The sequence below is a fragment of the Phyllostomus hastatus genome, unplaced genomic scaffold, assembly GCF_019186645.2.
Source record: "Phyllostomus hastatus isolate PE091 unplaced genomic scaffold, TTU_PhHast_1.1 phas_contig_210, whole genome shotgun sequence".
In the NCBI taxonomy this organism is placed as follows: Eukaryota; Metazoa; Chordata; class Mammalia; order Chiroptera; family Phyllostomidae; genus Phyllostomus; species Phyllostomus hastatus.
The window spans coordinates 39,022,457-39,038,091 of record NW_025333737.1 but is presented as its reverse complement, the minus strand read 5'-3'; the positions used below and the strand labels follow the sequence as shown (position 1 = coordinate 39,038,091).

At 68.5% G+C, this 15,635-nt stretch overlaps 1 protein-coding gene across 1 annotated transcript; it reads right to left on the bottom strand.

Annotated features, from left to right (window-relative positions):
- Positions 1–2,048: 2,048 nt before the first annotated feature.
- On the bottom strand, positions 2,049–15,376 carry METRNL (meteorin like, glial cell differentiation regulator). The gene is made up of 4 exons (XM_045837557.1): positions 14,979–15,376; positions 10,027–10,412; positions 3,327–3,386; positions 2,049–2,527 (listed from the first exon to the last, which is right to left on the bottom strand). The coding sequence occupies exons 1-4, from the start codon at positions 15,149–15,151 to the stop codon at positions 2,214–2,216; spliced, it is 933 nt and encodes a 310-aa protein (XP_045693513.1). The 5' UTR covers positions 15,152–15,376; the 3' UTR covers positions 2,049–2,213.
- Between the last annotated feature and the right edge of the window lie 259 nt (positions 15,377–15,635).

Below are 15,635 nucleotides of genomic sequence, written 5' to 3'. Positions count from 1 at the left end.
AGGGGGCCTGGGTGGCTGCTCCCAGCAGGAGGGACGCAGGAGGCAGAGGGAGAGGGGACCACAGGGGCGGCGGTGGGGATGGGCGTCAGCTGGGCAGGCGGGAAGTGGAGCTCACCGGCCAGGCCTTGGGGCTCCCACACTCCCCTTCCACCTCTGGACGGAGCCACCAGAGGGTCAGTCCCGAATGGCGACGAGGTTGACCAGAACCAGGTCCACGGGGCAGAGCCACTGGTCAGCCAATAGACTCTCCGGAGGCCCAAGAGCTTCGCCAGGTCCCTCAGGGCTCCACGGTGCGGGGGCCTCCTCCCAGCTGAGCGTGGGGGCTCGGGGTGTGCGGCAGCCTCAGGTGCCAGGAGGCTCTGGGCCAGCGGGAGGCCGTGGGCGTGGGGGCTCTGCGTTCCCCCAGACACAGGCGCCCTGCCAGCCCCACCCCGGGCCGAGCAGCCCGGCACCGTGGGGACACCGTGCCAGCACGGAGCTCACAGGCCGGTGGGGAGTGAGGCTCCCGTGTGCCGGCGCCCCCCCGCGGGGCTGCACCCGCGGCCTCCCCAGCCCAGGCAACGGCAGCACTTCCTCCTCTGCCCCCTGCAGACGGTCGCCCTCGCCCTGGGAGTGCGGGCCGCAGCTCACCCGACAGAGGCCCCCACTCCTCGGGGCAGAGCCCGGGATCCCTGCCTCCCAGTCAGCAGGAACACCAGCCGAAACCGAAACCCGACATTCTGGTTCTGCAGCCTGCGCAGCCCTGCAGGCCTCCGGTGGCATCGGCGGGGCGGAGCCGCGCAGAAAAGGCCGGGAGCTGGTCGGCCTCCCTGCTGCGGTGGGTCGGCGCACCTGCTGCTGTCACGCGCGTCCTCAGCTGTTGGCCACGGGAGGACCTGTTCCTGTCGCCAACCAGCTGCTTCAGGTCATCGCCCTGCTCCTCATGGCGCAGGTGTGGAGCACCTGCTTCAGGTTGGGACCTGCAGCTCACAGTCTCATGCCAGCACACCACTGAGCCAGGGCACACCTGTTGGGGTGCTGCGACCCGGTGCACAGCTGCGTCGGCTCACACTGGAGTGGCACACACCGCCTGCCTGTGGCCACTGGTGTGCTCACCGGACACTGTGGGCCTCTCCCAGGCTGCCCTTCGGTCTCAACAGCTGCCGAGAAGTCACCCCATTCAAAGCGGAGAGTGCCGGCTCAGGTCTTATGACTTGACACCCCAGTGACCCTGTATTGAGGTCAATAGTGCCCCCCAAATTCCTGTCTACCCAGACACAGCAAGTGTGAACACACTGGCAAGTGGGGTTTTGCAGATGTGATCGGGTGGGGGTCACTGGGGTGGGCCTTTCCCTGGGGGCCGGTGCCCTTACGAGAGGAGGGACATTTAGACGCAGGACACAGAGGAAGACAGGCCGGCTCCACCCTGGAGCCTCCAGAGGGGTGCGGGCCTCACAGGCCACAGACAGCGTCCGGTGGAGCCCCGGGGCCGCGGTCATCTGTTCCCGCACTACAGTGACTCATCCTTGAGGATGTGAGGCCACTGACCCTGCGCAGACCAGCCCCTGGGTGTCCAGAGACTTGCTGTGGCATTTGGGGGATGTTGGGGTCAAAGGACAGGATCTGAATGACAAGGGAGGAGGAGGGGGCATCTGGCTGAGTGTCGGGGTGACAGGGCAGGGCCGTGGGGCTCCCGGGAGAAGCCCCAGGCGGCGCCCGGCTCAGCGCCGCAGACGCACACCCCGGCCCCGCAGGTGCCCCCTGGAGGGGACGGCCTGCGGCCCCAGTGGGCACGGCTGGCAGAGCACGTTCCCCAAAGAGTGAAAACCAAGCGGAAGAGGCAAGCGTGTGGCTTCGTGAATCTCCATCCTGGCACCACCGCGGCAGCGTGGTGATGCGCCTCTGCCGGCCAGGTAAGGAACCGCCTGGAGTGGCGTCCCAGCTCTGCCCAAACCCCGGGACTGGGGGCTCGCTGGGGGCCACGCCAGACTCCCCCCAAACATCAGCCAAGTGCGAGGACTCCGGGTGCTTCCAGAGAAGCAGCATGAAACGGCACACAGGCACAGGAGTTCGTTTGCCGCGGACACTTCTTTTTTAAAAAAAATATAATAACTTAGTTTGTATTTTACAGCAGTTCCAATCATGGGGTCGGGCCCCTCACCGGGACCTCGAGCATCAGACTCCGTGTGAACGCCAGGCGCCCACCCCGGTCCGGTCACCCCTCGGCCCCGCGGTCACTCCACGCCCATCTCGCAGGGGTTCAGCCCCCTCTCCTCGGCCTCCCTGTACATCCTCTGGAAGTCCTCCAGGCGCGGGGCGCAGCCCAGCCAGGCCTCCCCGAAGTGCATGTGTCCCGTGAAGAGGAACTCGCCGCGCCCGGGCCGCACCCCGCACTCCAGCAGCGTGGCGATGCGCCCCCGCCAGCCGCCCCCGGGCGCCGGCTGGAAGACCCGGCTCTTCTGCCGGTGGATCCGGCTCACGTGCAGGTGGATGGCCGACTCCTGCCGCTCGGGCGCGTGGGTGACGTCCCGGATGGCGCCGCGGACCACTGCAGAGGGAGAGACGGGGTCAGCGAGGCCGCGGGGACACCCGCTGGACCAACAGCACGTGTCCACACTGGCAGCGAGCGGGCGGTGGCGCGGGAGCGGACCCTGACCTCTGCACTCCAGAAATTCCCGCTGAAAAGTGCCATTCCCGCCCGGGAGGCTGCCTCGGGGTGGTCCCCGACACACTCGGGCTCGTCTGGGGCAGGTGTGGTTCGCTGCCCCGGGCCGGCCACGTGGCCGGGGAACAGGAGACACGAAACGCGCTCTGTGCATCGGCCTCTCGAGTCAGGCCAAGAAAAGCAGCCACAAACATGAGATTTGTATCAGGACCGCAGACTCGACGAGGCTCCCGGGGGCAGGTGACGGGGAGGACAGGGCAGAGCGGAGACGCTCCAACAGGGTCCCACCCCCGGGGCCCCGGGCTCAGCAGGTCCCGCTGTGACAGTGGCCGTCCTGTGCCTGAGCTGGGTCCCTGGCCTCCTCCCCGGGCCCCGCCAGGGCCTGGACTGCAGCACCAGCCGGGGACCCGGCGGAGGGCGAGGTTCCGGGGTGAGGCCTCCAGAGTGATCACCTCACTCAGCCGAGTGGGGAAATGCTCAGCGATCACCTGAATACACAGGAGTGCCCGGCCCTCCCCGGGGCTGAGTGCCCGGCCCTCCTCGGGGCTGCAGCGGGGTGGGTGCAGCCCTACGGCCCACGGAGGGGACACCCCGCCCAGCGTCTCCACAGCCCCCTCCCTGCAGAAGTCCGTGCCGGCAGCGAAAGGCTCTCCGGGCCCACGGCGGGCCTGCGTGCACTCACCGAAGTCGCTGGTGCAGACCGCCAGGAGCACCTCCGTGTCGCTGCAGGGCCGGCAGGGGGCTGCGAGGGGGGAGCACAGGAGCCGCGTCAGGCAGGGCCGCGCACACGCGTGCACGTGCACACTCACAGACCCAGCCCGCCGCACGGGCTCGGGCACGGGCACGCCGGCCCTCACCCTGCAGGAGCTCTGGTTTCTGGCCGCAGGTGTCTGCCCTGTGCCTCCGTGTCCTCAGCATGCGGGCCGGGGGCCGATGGCAGGGGACCCCAGGCCCCCGCACGACACAGGATGGGCCTGTGCCCCACCAGCAGCCACTGGACTCACGTGGAATCGCTCCTCCTTGCCTGTCACCAGTGCAGAGCCCCCCCACCCCACCCCGGCCTCCGCATCCACACCCTGAACTGCCGGGGCTGCCCACTCACACACCAGCTGCTCCCCAGGGCCCCACCTGCCCCTCGATCCCACAGGGGGTCAAGGCTCTGCCGGGAGGGACCCACGAGGCCGCCGCGCAAGGCGCAGCGCACGGCGAGGGGCGCCCACCCGCTGCGGCCCCGGTGCCCTCCTGAGGTCCCTCCCGCAGACCCTGCCTGGCCTCCGGACTCCTCCCAGAGCTGCCCGGTCAGAGTCCCCGGGGAGACACCCCACTTTGCTGGGACTGGCTCCCTCCGGCCAAACAGGCCTCACACAAAGCCCTGCCCCCACAGCCCGTCACCCTCCGGCCTAGCTGGGGCATCAGAAGGGCGCTGGCGGGGGAGGGAGTGGGGGGCAGAAACCCGGGGCTCTGACGACTCCCCCACGGACCACACGCTCCTCCACTTGACGGTGGGTTTGGGAAAATACAACTTATTCCTCGACTCTCCTCCTGCACATTTCAAGGCCTCTCCCTCACCTGTTTCACGTTTGCGTGTTTGGGCTCGAATCCCCCTAACGCCGCAGAAACTCCACCTACGAAATCTCCCTGGGACAAGCCTCTCCGTGACCCTTGCACGTTCTAAAGGCCCCGGGGCGCCCCTGGCCTTGGCATTCACTGGGCCTGGACGGAGCTGGCCCCATGGGCATGCTTGGCCGGCTGCCCTCGCTGCCCCGAAACTGGGCTGAGCATGAGGTCACCTGCCCGGCGGCTGCCAGGGCCCCGGGGAGCCGCAGTGACTCGGGGGACCGGGTGGGGCACAGACAGGCCTCCGGGCCCCAGTGCGCAGCGTCCCCGGGAAGCCTGGGGGTGGACGTGCGTCGTCCTGCCCCTGGGCAGGGTGGGTGCGCGTCACCACCCAGCTGTGCAGGGAGCGTCTCGCCGGCCCACCCACCACCGGGCTCCCATTGAGCTACCAGGAGCCGCAGCTGCCGCAGAACCAGCCCAGCCTGCCAGGCGCGTTGGGAGCCAGTCCAGCCCATCCGCAGAGCAGGCACCTCCCCACCCAGCCCCAAGTCCCAAGCCCTCTGCCCATCTGGGGCCTCTCTTCACACAGGTGGACCCCAGGCTCAAGGCCACTCTTAAGAGAGGGTGGCCACCTGGACGTCCCCCACCCCCCTCCTGCTGGGCCTGTGGAGGCGCCGCACAGGGGCGTGACGGCCAAGGGGCACTCGGCACCGCCGGCCCCGAGGGCCTCCTGTTCCACCAACTTTACTCTGGCCCCGGGTGGGGGGGTGGCCTCGGCAGCTGTCCCCACAAGAAGGCAGGTCGTCCAGCCACATCCACGGTGACCACAGCCCACCTTTGGGCTCCCCTTGGGCCAGGTGTGCCGTCACCACGCGCAGGTAGGGGGCAGGTGAGGGTCTACGCATGCTCCCCAGAAGCGTCTCGGTTCCAAGCCAGCCGAGACAGGGCAGGAGGCGCCACCCCCAAAGGCAGCCACAGCGGGGGCGGAGGGGGGGGCCAACAGGCCCAGGCCACACGCTGTGGCCAGACCCCAGGCCTGTACTGGTGTGGTCCAGCCTAGAGCTGTGCCCTCTCCGGGGGTCGTGGGCCCCAGAACCTCACTGATGGCCGAGGGCAGAGGTGGAGACCAGCTGTCCTTGGCCCCCACCCGCCAGCTCACTGCCGGCCCCCCTGCACGGGGCACAGGGACCCTGGTGGCCCGGGGGGGGGGGCGGCAGTCGGGGGCCGCAGAGCCTCCCACCAGCAGCCTCAACGAGCCATATCCCTGACAGCTGAGCTCATAAAGCGCCACCCTGGAGACTCCCCTCTCGTGACTCCGAGCCCCACAAAGCGCAGGTCACCTCTGCGGAGAACGCGGCCCGCGGACGCCCAGAGAAGCAGTCTGGAAACAATTACAGTCGAGCCGGGCTCGTAAAGGCTGTGGAATGTGCTGGTTTCTGACGCATCCAATCTCGCCTCCGTACGTACGCGGGAGACGGGGAGGGGGAGGCCAGCGGGCTGGCTGGAATTCTGGCCCCTGCCCCGCGCAGAGGGGAGGGCCGGGGCGTGGACGTCCCGGGAAGATTACTCTGGAATGTGCATGAAATGAGCTGAGTGAAGAAGAAAACAACAGGCCAGGGAGGCGGGCCAGGGGCCACACGGGGACCCAGGTGAGGCCGGCAGGTGCCGGAGGGAGGCCGTGGGGCGGGGGTGGGGGGGGCTTCTGCCAGGATCTCACCGCCCGAGGGGTTTGCAGACAGACAGAGGGACGCCGGCCCCGACTGCCCGCATACGGCGGCCAGGGGCACACACACAATTCCCAGGAGACCACCACGCAGGAGGACGCCCAGCGGGTGACCAGCGGCAGACACGGCATTGGAGCAGGGAGTGACCAGAAAGCCGGGAAGGTGGCGGAACGTGGCCGTGTCGGCTGGGACCCAGCTGGAGCCGCCTCCAGTGGTCACGACGCCCGACGCGCTCACCCAGACCTCCCGTCCCCGGGTGACCCCGCCGGGCCCTGCCCTCGCTGCCCTCCCAACCTCCGCCTCGTCAGGAAGGTCACACCCTTCCACCCCAAAATGGGTGAGGCAAAAAATAATCATACGATAATTACAGAGGCCAGAGAGGCCAGAGAGGCCGCCGGTGCCGGAAACCAGCGATCCTGGCAAAAGGAAAACAGGTTCCCTCTCCCCTTTGAACTCGGCCACTCGCCCACCTCGGCCGTCGAGGCCGCCGTGGGGGCCTCCATACCCACTGGGCCCCCCGAGGGATCGCCTGCCCCCCAGCTGACCCAACAGCAGGTTTTGAACACGATGGGAGGTGAGGCCCACCGGTCGTGTGGGGCCCAGGCCGCCCGCCTCCTCCGGTGCCCTGGAGCCTGTGATGGGGGTGCCTTCTGCACCTTCGTCAGCCCGGGGGCCACGTCCTCCTGCCCCCCCCACCCCCCAGCCCCAGCTGTGGATCTGACCTTCGGCTGTCGGCCCCCCCACGCCTGTTAGGAGGGTTGGGGGAGGCTGTATGTGGGCTGTCTGCACGGAGACCAGGGTGGGGATGAGCCCAGAGGTGGAGGGGAGCCCCTGCCCCCTGGCCCTCGCGGAGTGAGATGACAGACTGCAGTCCGGGGCCCACACGGGCCGCCCCACATGGACTGCGGACACGGGGTCTGCCTCTGCTCCCCAGTGCCAGACGGAGCGACGCCCCACCGCCCTCCTTGCGGGTTACCCCCGCGTGCACCAGGCCACTGGGAGACGGGGATCCTGGCAGTGCCTGTCTCCCTGGGCCCCCGGGGAGGGCAGTCCCCCAACAGCCTGGCCACCTTCCGGGCGTGGCTGGAGCCTCGTCCATCACGGAGCTGCATCTGGCCACTCCCGCCTTCCCGGTCCTGCCAGGAGGTGCCAGCGCCACGGAAGGCGCTCCCGTGTGGTTACTTGGGTGCTCTGGTGAGGCCCACCAGCAGCAGGGTGGGGGGGATGGGCAGCAGGTCTGCCCCCCCTGCTGTGTGGCAGCCAAAGCCCAGTGCCCCGGCCGGGTCACCCCCCACCGCCGCCAGCCCCGCCGCCCGCGCCTGTCCAGGAGCTGCCGGCCTCTGCGTCCTGGGCTATCGGCGCGTCTCGGTCCACCAGGGAGGCCGGCTGCACCGCCCACGTGACGGGAGGCCGACACACATGCAGGGAGCACTCCCGGCGGCCTGCACTCCGGCCCAGGGCTCCTGCTTGCAGGGCGGCGCACGGGGGCGCCGTGACCCCCGGGGGGGAGGGCAGTGAAGGCAGGCGCTCCCCTCCGAGTCCCCCCCGGGGGCTCCCGTGTCCCTGAGGCTCCGAGGCCCCGGCCAGGCCAGAGCAGGAGCGAGCCCGGAGCCACGCCGCCTGCTGAGGGCCCACCTGGCCCGGGGACACCACGGCCGCCAGATGGCCCGCGCTGACATTCCACATTTCGCACCCATTCCTCGGGCATTAAAGGCTTAGGGGCCCAGGCCCTGATGAAAGGCGCACACCCCAGGGAGCCAGGAGGCTCCAACCTCCCCAGATCCCTGCTGCCCCTCACCCCCTGGGGGGGCGGGGGTGCCGGGCCCGGTTCTGGTCCCAGCTCCCAGCTCCCAGCTCCCAGAGCCCTGGGTGCCCCCGAGTCCCCAGCCCAGGATCTGACAGTCACTGCCCCAGATCCCTGCCACCGGCAGACGGAGCCCCGCGGGCCCAGATTTCAGCAGACGCCCCAGGGCCAGGCAGGTCTGAGTCGGGGGTAGCGAGGGAACCCAGACACACCCCTCACAGGAGACCTGGCCACCCCAGGTGCCTCGACGTCCAGCCTCGTCCAGTGTTGGGGTGCGAGGGGGCAGTGGGCAGAGGTGGATACTGGACAATGCACCCCTTCCCTTGGGCAACCCCTCCTCCCTGCAACCCCACAGGGCCCCAGGGCAGCTCAGCCACCAGCCTGACAGCTCCCCAGGTGCACTCACTGGCGGGGCCTGGAGCCGGGGGCGGGGGGGGGGGGCGGGGCGGAGGGGCAAAAGAGAACCTGAGCCCTGGCCTGGGCTTGGGGTCATCCCAGGCTGGGACCAGGGGCTCCCACTGGGGCAACAGCAGTGCTCAGGGGTGCAGTAGTGACACCATCACCCTCGAGTCACAGAGTGAAGGTGGGACAAGCCCCCTCCGCCAGCGTCTTTAAGGCCCACCAACGAGGGGTCGGTGAGAGGGGCTCCGACAAGCCCCAGCCCCCGGCAGCAAGCCACCCCCCAGTCAGGAGCCTCGGGTGGGTGACCCAGCTTTGCCAGATTCTGCTTTCATTTCAAGCACGCCCACCCCGGGGCCCCGGAGCGAGGCCGGGGTCCCCTCGGTAAGCTCCCCTTCCCACCTCCCCACTGTGACCAAGACGAAGGCTTCGCTGCGCCACCCTCCCACCTGGGCAGCCAACACGGGGCAGGGCCCAGCCCCACGGAAGCTCTGCAACAGGGAAGTTCGGTCTGAGCGAGAATTAAAGTGTTGAAAACCGACCAGAGCCAAGAACACGGCACAGTGAAACGCGGACCCACGGGCTGGAGGAAACGGCACCTTTCAGGTCCCAGCAGGTCGGGTTTTCCCAGTCGCAGCTGAAACGCAGAGACTGCGCGGTTCTGGGGGCGCTAACAGGGTCCCTGCGGGACCCCCACCTGACCGTCCCCCCAGCCGGTCCCCGAGGGAGCAGCCTTCCTGCAGCCAGCTCCCGGGACACCTCGAGCTCACACCTGCACGCCCACCCCCGCCCCACCCAGGGCATCTCCGTCCCGGCCGGCTTCAGAACCGACACAGGCGGCACCCCCAGAGCCCTGGCCGCCCGACCCCGCACACTCAGACACCGAGCCTCAGAGCGAGAGGGAGGCTGGGCGGAAGGCAGCCCTGGGCTGCTCAGGGCACGAGGGGCAGGACCTGTCCTGGGTGACCAAGGGCTCCCCCCCCACCGCCCACCACACTCTCCGAGGCCAGCCCCACCTCCACCCAGGGCCCCCCCAAAGCTGCCTGCTCCCCTCCAAACAAAAAGGAATGGAAGTCTAAAGCCAACTCACCACCTTCACCTGTGCACACACAGCCCTGGCCGCCGAGAGACCCCCCCCAGGCTCCTCCAGACCCCTCCCCCGGGCTCCCAGAGCACCACAGCAGCTCCCCCGAGGGCCCAGCAGCGGGGGCTCTGGCTCTGCCTGTTGGCCCCCCGCAGCCTCGCTCTGGCACGTTGCTGGAGCCTCCACACCGAGGGTCCACACACTCACCCACCCACCCACCAAACGCCTCCAAAACCCGGCATTGGCCCCGGGACTCAGGACACGGTGGGTCTGCACCAGGGATGTGGGCCAGCCCCCAGCCCCACCCAGAACTCGGCGCTGGAGCGGCCGCAGCCAGTTCACGTGGCAGAAGGAACGCTGGGACAGCGTGAACGGTGCCAGCGTCCCCTCCAAACCCGCCACAGCTCGTGGTGGAAGGTGCGCGTGTCAGGGAGTGAGGCCCTGCCACGGCTCCGACCCACGGTCACTCTCGGGGACACTCACCGCCCTCCACAAGTAACACACTCCTGGGAGACCCGTGCTTGCGAAGTCCAAACAAGGACTTTCCAGAAGGCTGACAACACCCTCACGTCCAACACCACCTTCGCCACACAGCGAGCTCACCGCCCACAGGAGGGCTGTCTGCTGGGGCCCTGGCACCCCCCTCGGCACCCCCTCAGCCGCCAGTGGGCCTGCTGAGCAGTTTCACGGAGGCTGTGCTGGGGGCAGGGGCAGGGGGCAGGAGAAAATCGGAGAATCCTGGCACATGAGAAAGGCCAGGGCTGCCGACGGCGGCGGCCAGGGAGCCCGCCCTGCACCCCCAGGCCCCACTCACCCGACAGAGTGTGCAGGTCCGAGCCGGCGCGCCGGCCGCTCAGCTCGTACAGGAAGCCCGTGGTCCTGCGGCCGATGTCCTGCTGGGGCGTGGCCTCCACGAACAGGCCGCCCTGCTCGAAGCCGAAGCAGCGCCCTCGGCCCGGCCCGTGGTCCCCGTCCCGGAACAGCAGCTTCAGCTCTCCAGTCTTCTCCAGATAAACGTTGGCCCCCGAGGAGTCCGCGAGGGGCTTGATGCACAGCGTCAGGCGCCGGGAGGGCGAGAAGGTGTTGGGCCGCAGGTTGACGCTGAGCGCCCCGGTCGGGTACATCCACTCCACCGCGCCCGCGGAGCAGCGCAGGTACACCTGCTCCACCTCCTTCCTGTGGGCCTCGTGCGTCAGCCCGCTGCGGAGGGAGACAGGGTCAGCCGGGGCCGCCCCCTCACCGCCCCCTCACCGCCGGCTCGCCGCCCCCTCACCGGCCAGCAGGCCAGCATCAGCTGGGCCCGCAGCACCGGCCGTTCCCAGGGAGGCGGTCAGGGCTGGCATCGGGCGCCCAGGCCCCTCCCCACACCTGGACGCGCAGTGTCTGCCGGCCGGCAAGGCACCTACCCCAGTTCCAGGTGATGGAGGGGGGGCTGGGAAACAGTGGGGGTCCCCACTGAGCGTGGAGGGTAGGGGCAGACTCGGGTGACCGGGGCCGTCCGGGACCCACCCGCACAAGTAACTCAGTAGCTGGTGAACCAGCCAGGAATGTCAGTGGTCTGGGAGCCCTCTCGGCACCCCACCGACAGCCTCGTGCCCGTATTTTCCTCGTGGTGACGATGCGGCTGCTTCTTCAGTCACTTGCAAACCTCGAGACCCTCCTCTGAGGAAGACACTTTTTAAACGAACTCAAACATCACTGAGGGTATGAAAGTGGGGGAGCGGTCCTCCCCAGGGGCCAGGCGCGAGAGGGATCGTGCGGCGAAGCCGGGGCTGAGCAGACAGACGCCTGGTGCTCCCGGGGGGGGTGGGGGGTTCCCAGGGAACCCGCTCGCCCCACTCCTAGTAAACACCCAACAGGAAAATACGAAGTGTGCCGCACTCTCAGCCAGACAGGTCTCCAGTGAAACCATCACGCTGTGTTTTCCAGAAATCGAAACCATCGAAAATGTCGAGGTTCCTTGCCCCCGCTCCGAATTTTCAAGTCAGCGTCTGCTCGTGTCCACGGTTGCGTCACAGCCGCCACGCAGCCCCAGAACCGACCTGGGCTGAGCGTTCGGTTACCCGACCCGGGGATCTGATCAGATCTCAGACAGGTTCGCCCGCATTCTTGGGATTTTTACTCGGGATAAACAAAGCCACACTCAGAGCCCCGGCCTGAGTGTGTTACCAGAACCCCTTCCACAGAGCAGAAAACACAGCACATATGGTTTGCGTTTGCTGTTGGTGACTCATGCGCTGGGCCCCAGAAAACCTCACTTTTCCTACGACAGCCAGCTGCAGGCCGGGCTGCGCCGTCATCCTGCAGACCACATCAGACGGCGGCGGCGAGGAGGTGAACCCTCCTCACCCGGCTGCCCGCCCCACACGCCCTGGGTCACGAGCAGCCAGCCCAGCCTCCGACGCCTACCAGGCCTGCACGCACGGAGCAGACTCACAAATTACAGTCACATAAAACTCATACATGCTCATCTGACACGTATGTGGGGATGGGCATAATTATAGTGCTGTGTGAAAAATTAGACTAAATGGTGAGTGGCTGCCACAGATGATTATAATCAGCTCTGCTCGTACGCAGCCAACACAAACTGAATCACAGTGTCCCTCTGCTCCGGTCTTCAGCCCCCAGGGGCGGCTGGACACTTGCCCCATGCCCAAGCACCCATCCTCAACTCCCTCTCCCACAAAAACCATTCTGTCCAAGGCTCCGCCTCCCTCCGGTGGGGCGAGGGAGTGAAGAACCCACCCCAGAGGCTTCGGGCCCCTCACTAAGTCACCTTAATTTCAACAGTGGAGGGAGAAGAAGGGGGGTCCACCTGCCACCTACATCTCAGGCAGGAGCGAGGAAACCCTCATGGGGACAGGTGGCCGACCCACAGCTGCCCAGGGGAGGCAGACCCGAGTCTGGACGCTGCCGGCCACATCACTTCACCCTTTAACTAACATCCTCGCTGGCCCACACAGCGGGGTCTGCACCCGCGGCCCAGCCTGCGGGGCTCTGCCCATCTTCCTAAAGCATCGAGGACACCAGGAGTCCCCAAGGCAGTCAGTGCAGGGTGTTCACACCACCGACGGCCGCAGGTGGCAGGCCAGACGCCCTGCAGACAAACACCTACTCAGCCCACGGACCTCTCAGCCCCGGACCCCTGCTCTTTGAATGAGGTCAAGGGCTCGGGGCACGTCCGGTTCCTGCCAGGGACTAGAGCCATGCAGCTCACCTCTAAGCCTCCGGCGTCACAGCCAACCTGGGAAAAAACCCTCCTATGTATGCACAATGGCTGGAGGTGCAAAAATGCACCGTGTCTGAACAGTCACCGATGGTGGCATGTTACAACAGTCACATGACAGGCCAGTGGCTTGCTAGCCAGGCCAGGAAAAAAGCAGGCGACTTTTCTACTGTGATGGAGCTGCAGGACACGGAGAAAACTTATTCGGCCTTAGGGAATGAGAAGGCTGGTTCCACTGTGGATTATTTAAACTCAGTTCATGCATTTTTCTTAAACAAAAAAGAGTGGACAAGTCTCACTTGTGCCCAGGAGGGCACACCTGTGCGGCACCTTTGTGGAAGAGACGGTGAGTCCCAGGTTGATCCGGGGACTCTCTGACGTGGTCAGTAGAGGGGCAGCACAGCCCGCACCACTCCCCTGCTGTCCGGCCCGAACCTGGAGTCACCAGAGGGAAATTACGTCTCTGGTTCACTGAGCCAGAAAGGGCTTCAGGTGGAGCCTGAGGCAGAGGAGAGAGCCCAGGTGTGCCGTACCTGCAGTGCCCTGCCCAGGGCAATGGACACTTCAACAGGCTCAGCGGCCTGGAAACACACTTCCGCCTGCCGGCCTGAGTGGCCAGTGTCACAAAGAGCAACTCTCTCCCAATCAGGGGATCAGAACCCACCGCCCATCGGGCCACACCACACAGGCTGCAGTCGGCAGACACACACCCCCCCCCCGCCCCCAGCAAGCAGCACACTGATGGGGGGCGGGGGACAGCAATCACAGCTCCACGGGGGCTCATACTCCAGGAATGCTGCCTGGCCAGCTCCTCTCCGCCCTGCCCACCGCCCCCCCAAGACCCCCACCCGCCGCCACAGCTCTGCAGCGGCTCACTCGGTGCCTTTGCACCCGGCGGAGGAACTGGGGGAGTCAGGGACCGGGCACATTGGCAACGACGGAAGGGCAGTGACCCTGTTTCTCCAGGCAGGTGAGAGGATGCGCCGGAGCGGGAGGTGGAAGGACTCCCCTCCCCAGCACCCGCCGGCCCTCGCTGGCACAGCCTTGGGGCAGAGTGTCAGCTCCTCCTCTGGAGACTCAGGCTGGGGGGGGGGGGGTAGGACTGGGTCGCTGCTTTCGATCTGCCGAAGCGGGAGACACCCCGGGGCCTCAGCGTGGTGGTGCGCTGACTCACTCAGCTGCGGCCGCGGAGCAGGAGGTTAAGTTACTGGCACTGGGCAGGGGCGGCCCCCACGGAGGGTGTCAGTGTCAGGGGCTCCCGCCAGCCCAGCTCGCTGCTGCCACCCCTTTCGTCAGGCCAACCCCCACTCTGGTCCAGCCCGGCTCCTCCTCCCTGCTCTGCCGTGAGGGAGGGCACCAGCGCCAACCTCAGGGCCCTGGGACCTCCGCTCAAGGAGGAGTGGGCAGCGCGAGAAGGGAACAGGGTAATTGCCAGTGTCCACAGAGAACCGGCCCGTAAACACCACGATGACCAGTGGCCGCCCTGCTGACCGAGAGTCCAGCGCCGGCACAGCTCCAGCCTTCTCAGAAATCCGCCTTCCCTCAAAACAATCCCCGGGCAACCCTGCCCCCATCACGAGGTGTCTGCAGCGGGGTCTCCCCATCGGATAAGGTCGGGGGCTTGCCCGGGGGCCCTGCCCCGGGGACACCAGGACCCAGAGCGGCCAAGCCCACGGCCTGTTCGGAGGAGATGCGCGTCTCCCACAGCAAACTCCTGAACCCGCAACTCCCGGGGCGCAGGACGGGCTGCGCTAACCGCGAGCTGCCAGGACGGCCGAGGGCGCCTTGGGGACGGTGGTTTCTCATCCTGAGTAGCTGTTCCCTCCGGCACCCCGCCCGCGCACACTTGTGGCTTGCGCTCCTCTCTGCTCCTCACACTTCAGTTTTTAAAAAGGTCCTCGGCTGCCACAGCGGAGGGGCGTGAAGGGGGGTCACCCAGCGCAGCGCGCGCGCTGCCAAGGGCGGCCTGACCTTCACCGGGCGAGGGCAGGGGGCTCAGCCAGGTCCGTACTCCGCCCCTCGCACAGGTCTCCGCCCGCACAGACCTGGTCGGCGCTGCTGTCCGCGCCAGGGCCCCGCTCAGTCCGCCCAAGCTGCTGCCCCCTCCGGCAGACTCGGCCGTCCCTTCTCGCTCGGCCCGGAGCGCAGGCCCCGCTCCTCCAGGCCCGGGGGCGCGCACCCCCTCGCGGCGGGTAGGCAGCGGGCAAGGGCCGGGAAGGGCCAAAGGACCGATCCCAACCCTCGGGGTCGGCGGCCAAGACTCTCGGGGACCCAAGCGGGGACAGGCGCTGCAGAGTGCGGGGCAAGCGGGCTGCCCCAGCCGGGACGGACCCGCAGCGCGGCAGGCGCGCCTCCCGCAGGCGTCCTCCGGGCCGGGGCACCGGGACGCCGCCGGCTCTTTTGTTCTAGCACCCGGGGCGGAGGCGGCGGGGGCGGCGCTCCGCCTGGACACGGTACCCCGCGCCCCCGCACGCTCTGCCCGCGGGGAGGGGAGCAGTGCGGCCCCAGGGCCAGGGTCGCGCCTCGCCTCGCGGACTCACCTCCCCTTCCAGCTACACAGGTCGCTCGAGTACTGCGCGCCCGCGCCGCCCAGCAGCACGGCCAGTAGCATGGCCAGCGGCAGCAGCGGCGGCGGCGGGCCGGGGCCCGGGGAGGGGGGCCGTGGCCACAGCCGCCCCGCGCGCCCCCCGGCCGCCCGCGCCGCGCTCCGCATGCTCTGGCTCCCGCTCGGCGCCGGCTCCGCGCGCGCCCACTGAGCAGACTCGCGACCCGCACGGCCGGGCTCAGAGTCCGGGCGAGTCACGTCGCTCGCCCCCCGCGCAGCCGGCGCGGCCGCCCGCCCATAGCGGCCGCTGGAGCCGCCGGAGCCTCTGGAGCAGCTCGGAGCTCTGCGCCCGCCGCCGCCGCCGCCGCCCGAGCTCTGAAGTCGGCGAGTCAGCAGCCCGTGTCCCGGCTCAGCTGGGGGGCGGTGCCCGCCCGGCCGCTCCGCCCCGCCGGCCGCCCCGCGCCGGAACCCCGCCCCGCGAGCCGCGGAGAGCTCCCCGCCCCGCGCCCGGCCCGGTGCGCCCCGGCAGAACGCGGCGGAGACCGCAGCGTGATGCGCCTCGGGAGCACCCTGCACGGGGGGCGCGTGGTCCGGGGAGTGGGACCGGTTGGGGCGCCGCGCGGAGGAGGGGTCGCCCGGGATGGAAGAAGGC

What these genes read in the sequence shown, in the direction of transcription:
- METRNL (XM_045837557.1), bottom strand. Translation starts at nt 15,151, where the DNA reads ATGCGGAGCGCGGCGCGGGCGGCCGGGGGGCGCGCGGGGCGGCTGTGG. An exon ending in CTGTGTAGCTGGAAGGGGAG is followed by an intron (nt 10,413 to 14,978) that starts GTGAGTCCGCGA and finishes CTCCCTCCGCAG; the next exon opens with CGGGCTGACGCACGAGGCCC. An exon ending in GGACCTGCACACTCTGTCGG is followed by an intron (nt 3,387 to 10,026) that starts GTGAGTGGGGCC and finishes CCCCCCTCGCAG; the next exon opens with CCCCCTGCCGGCCCTGCAGC.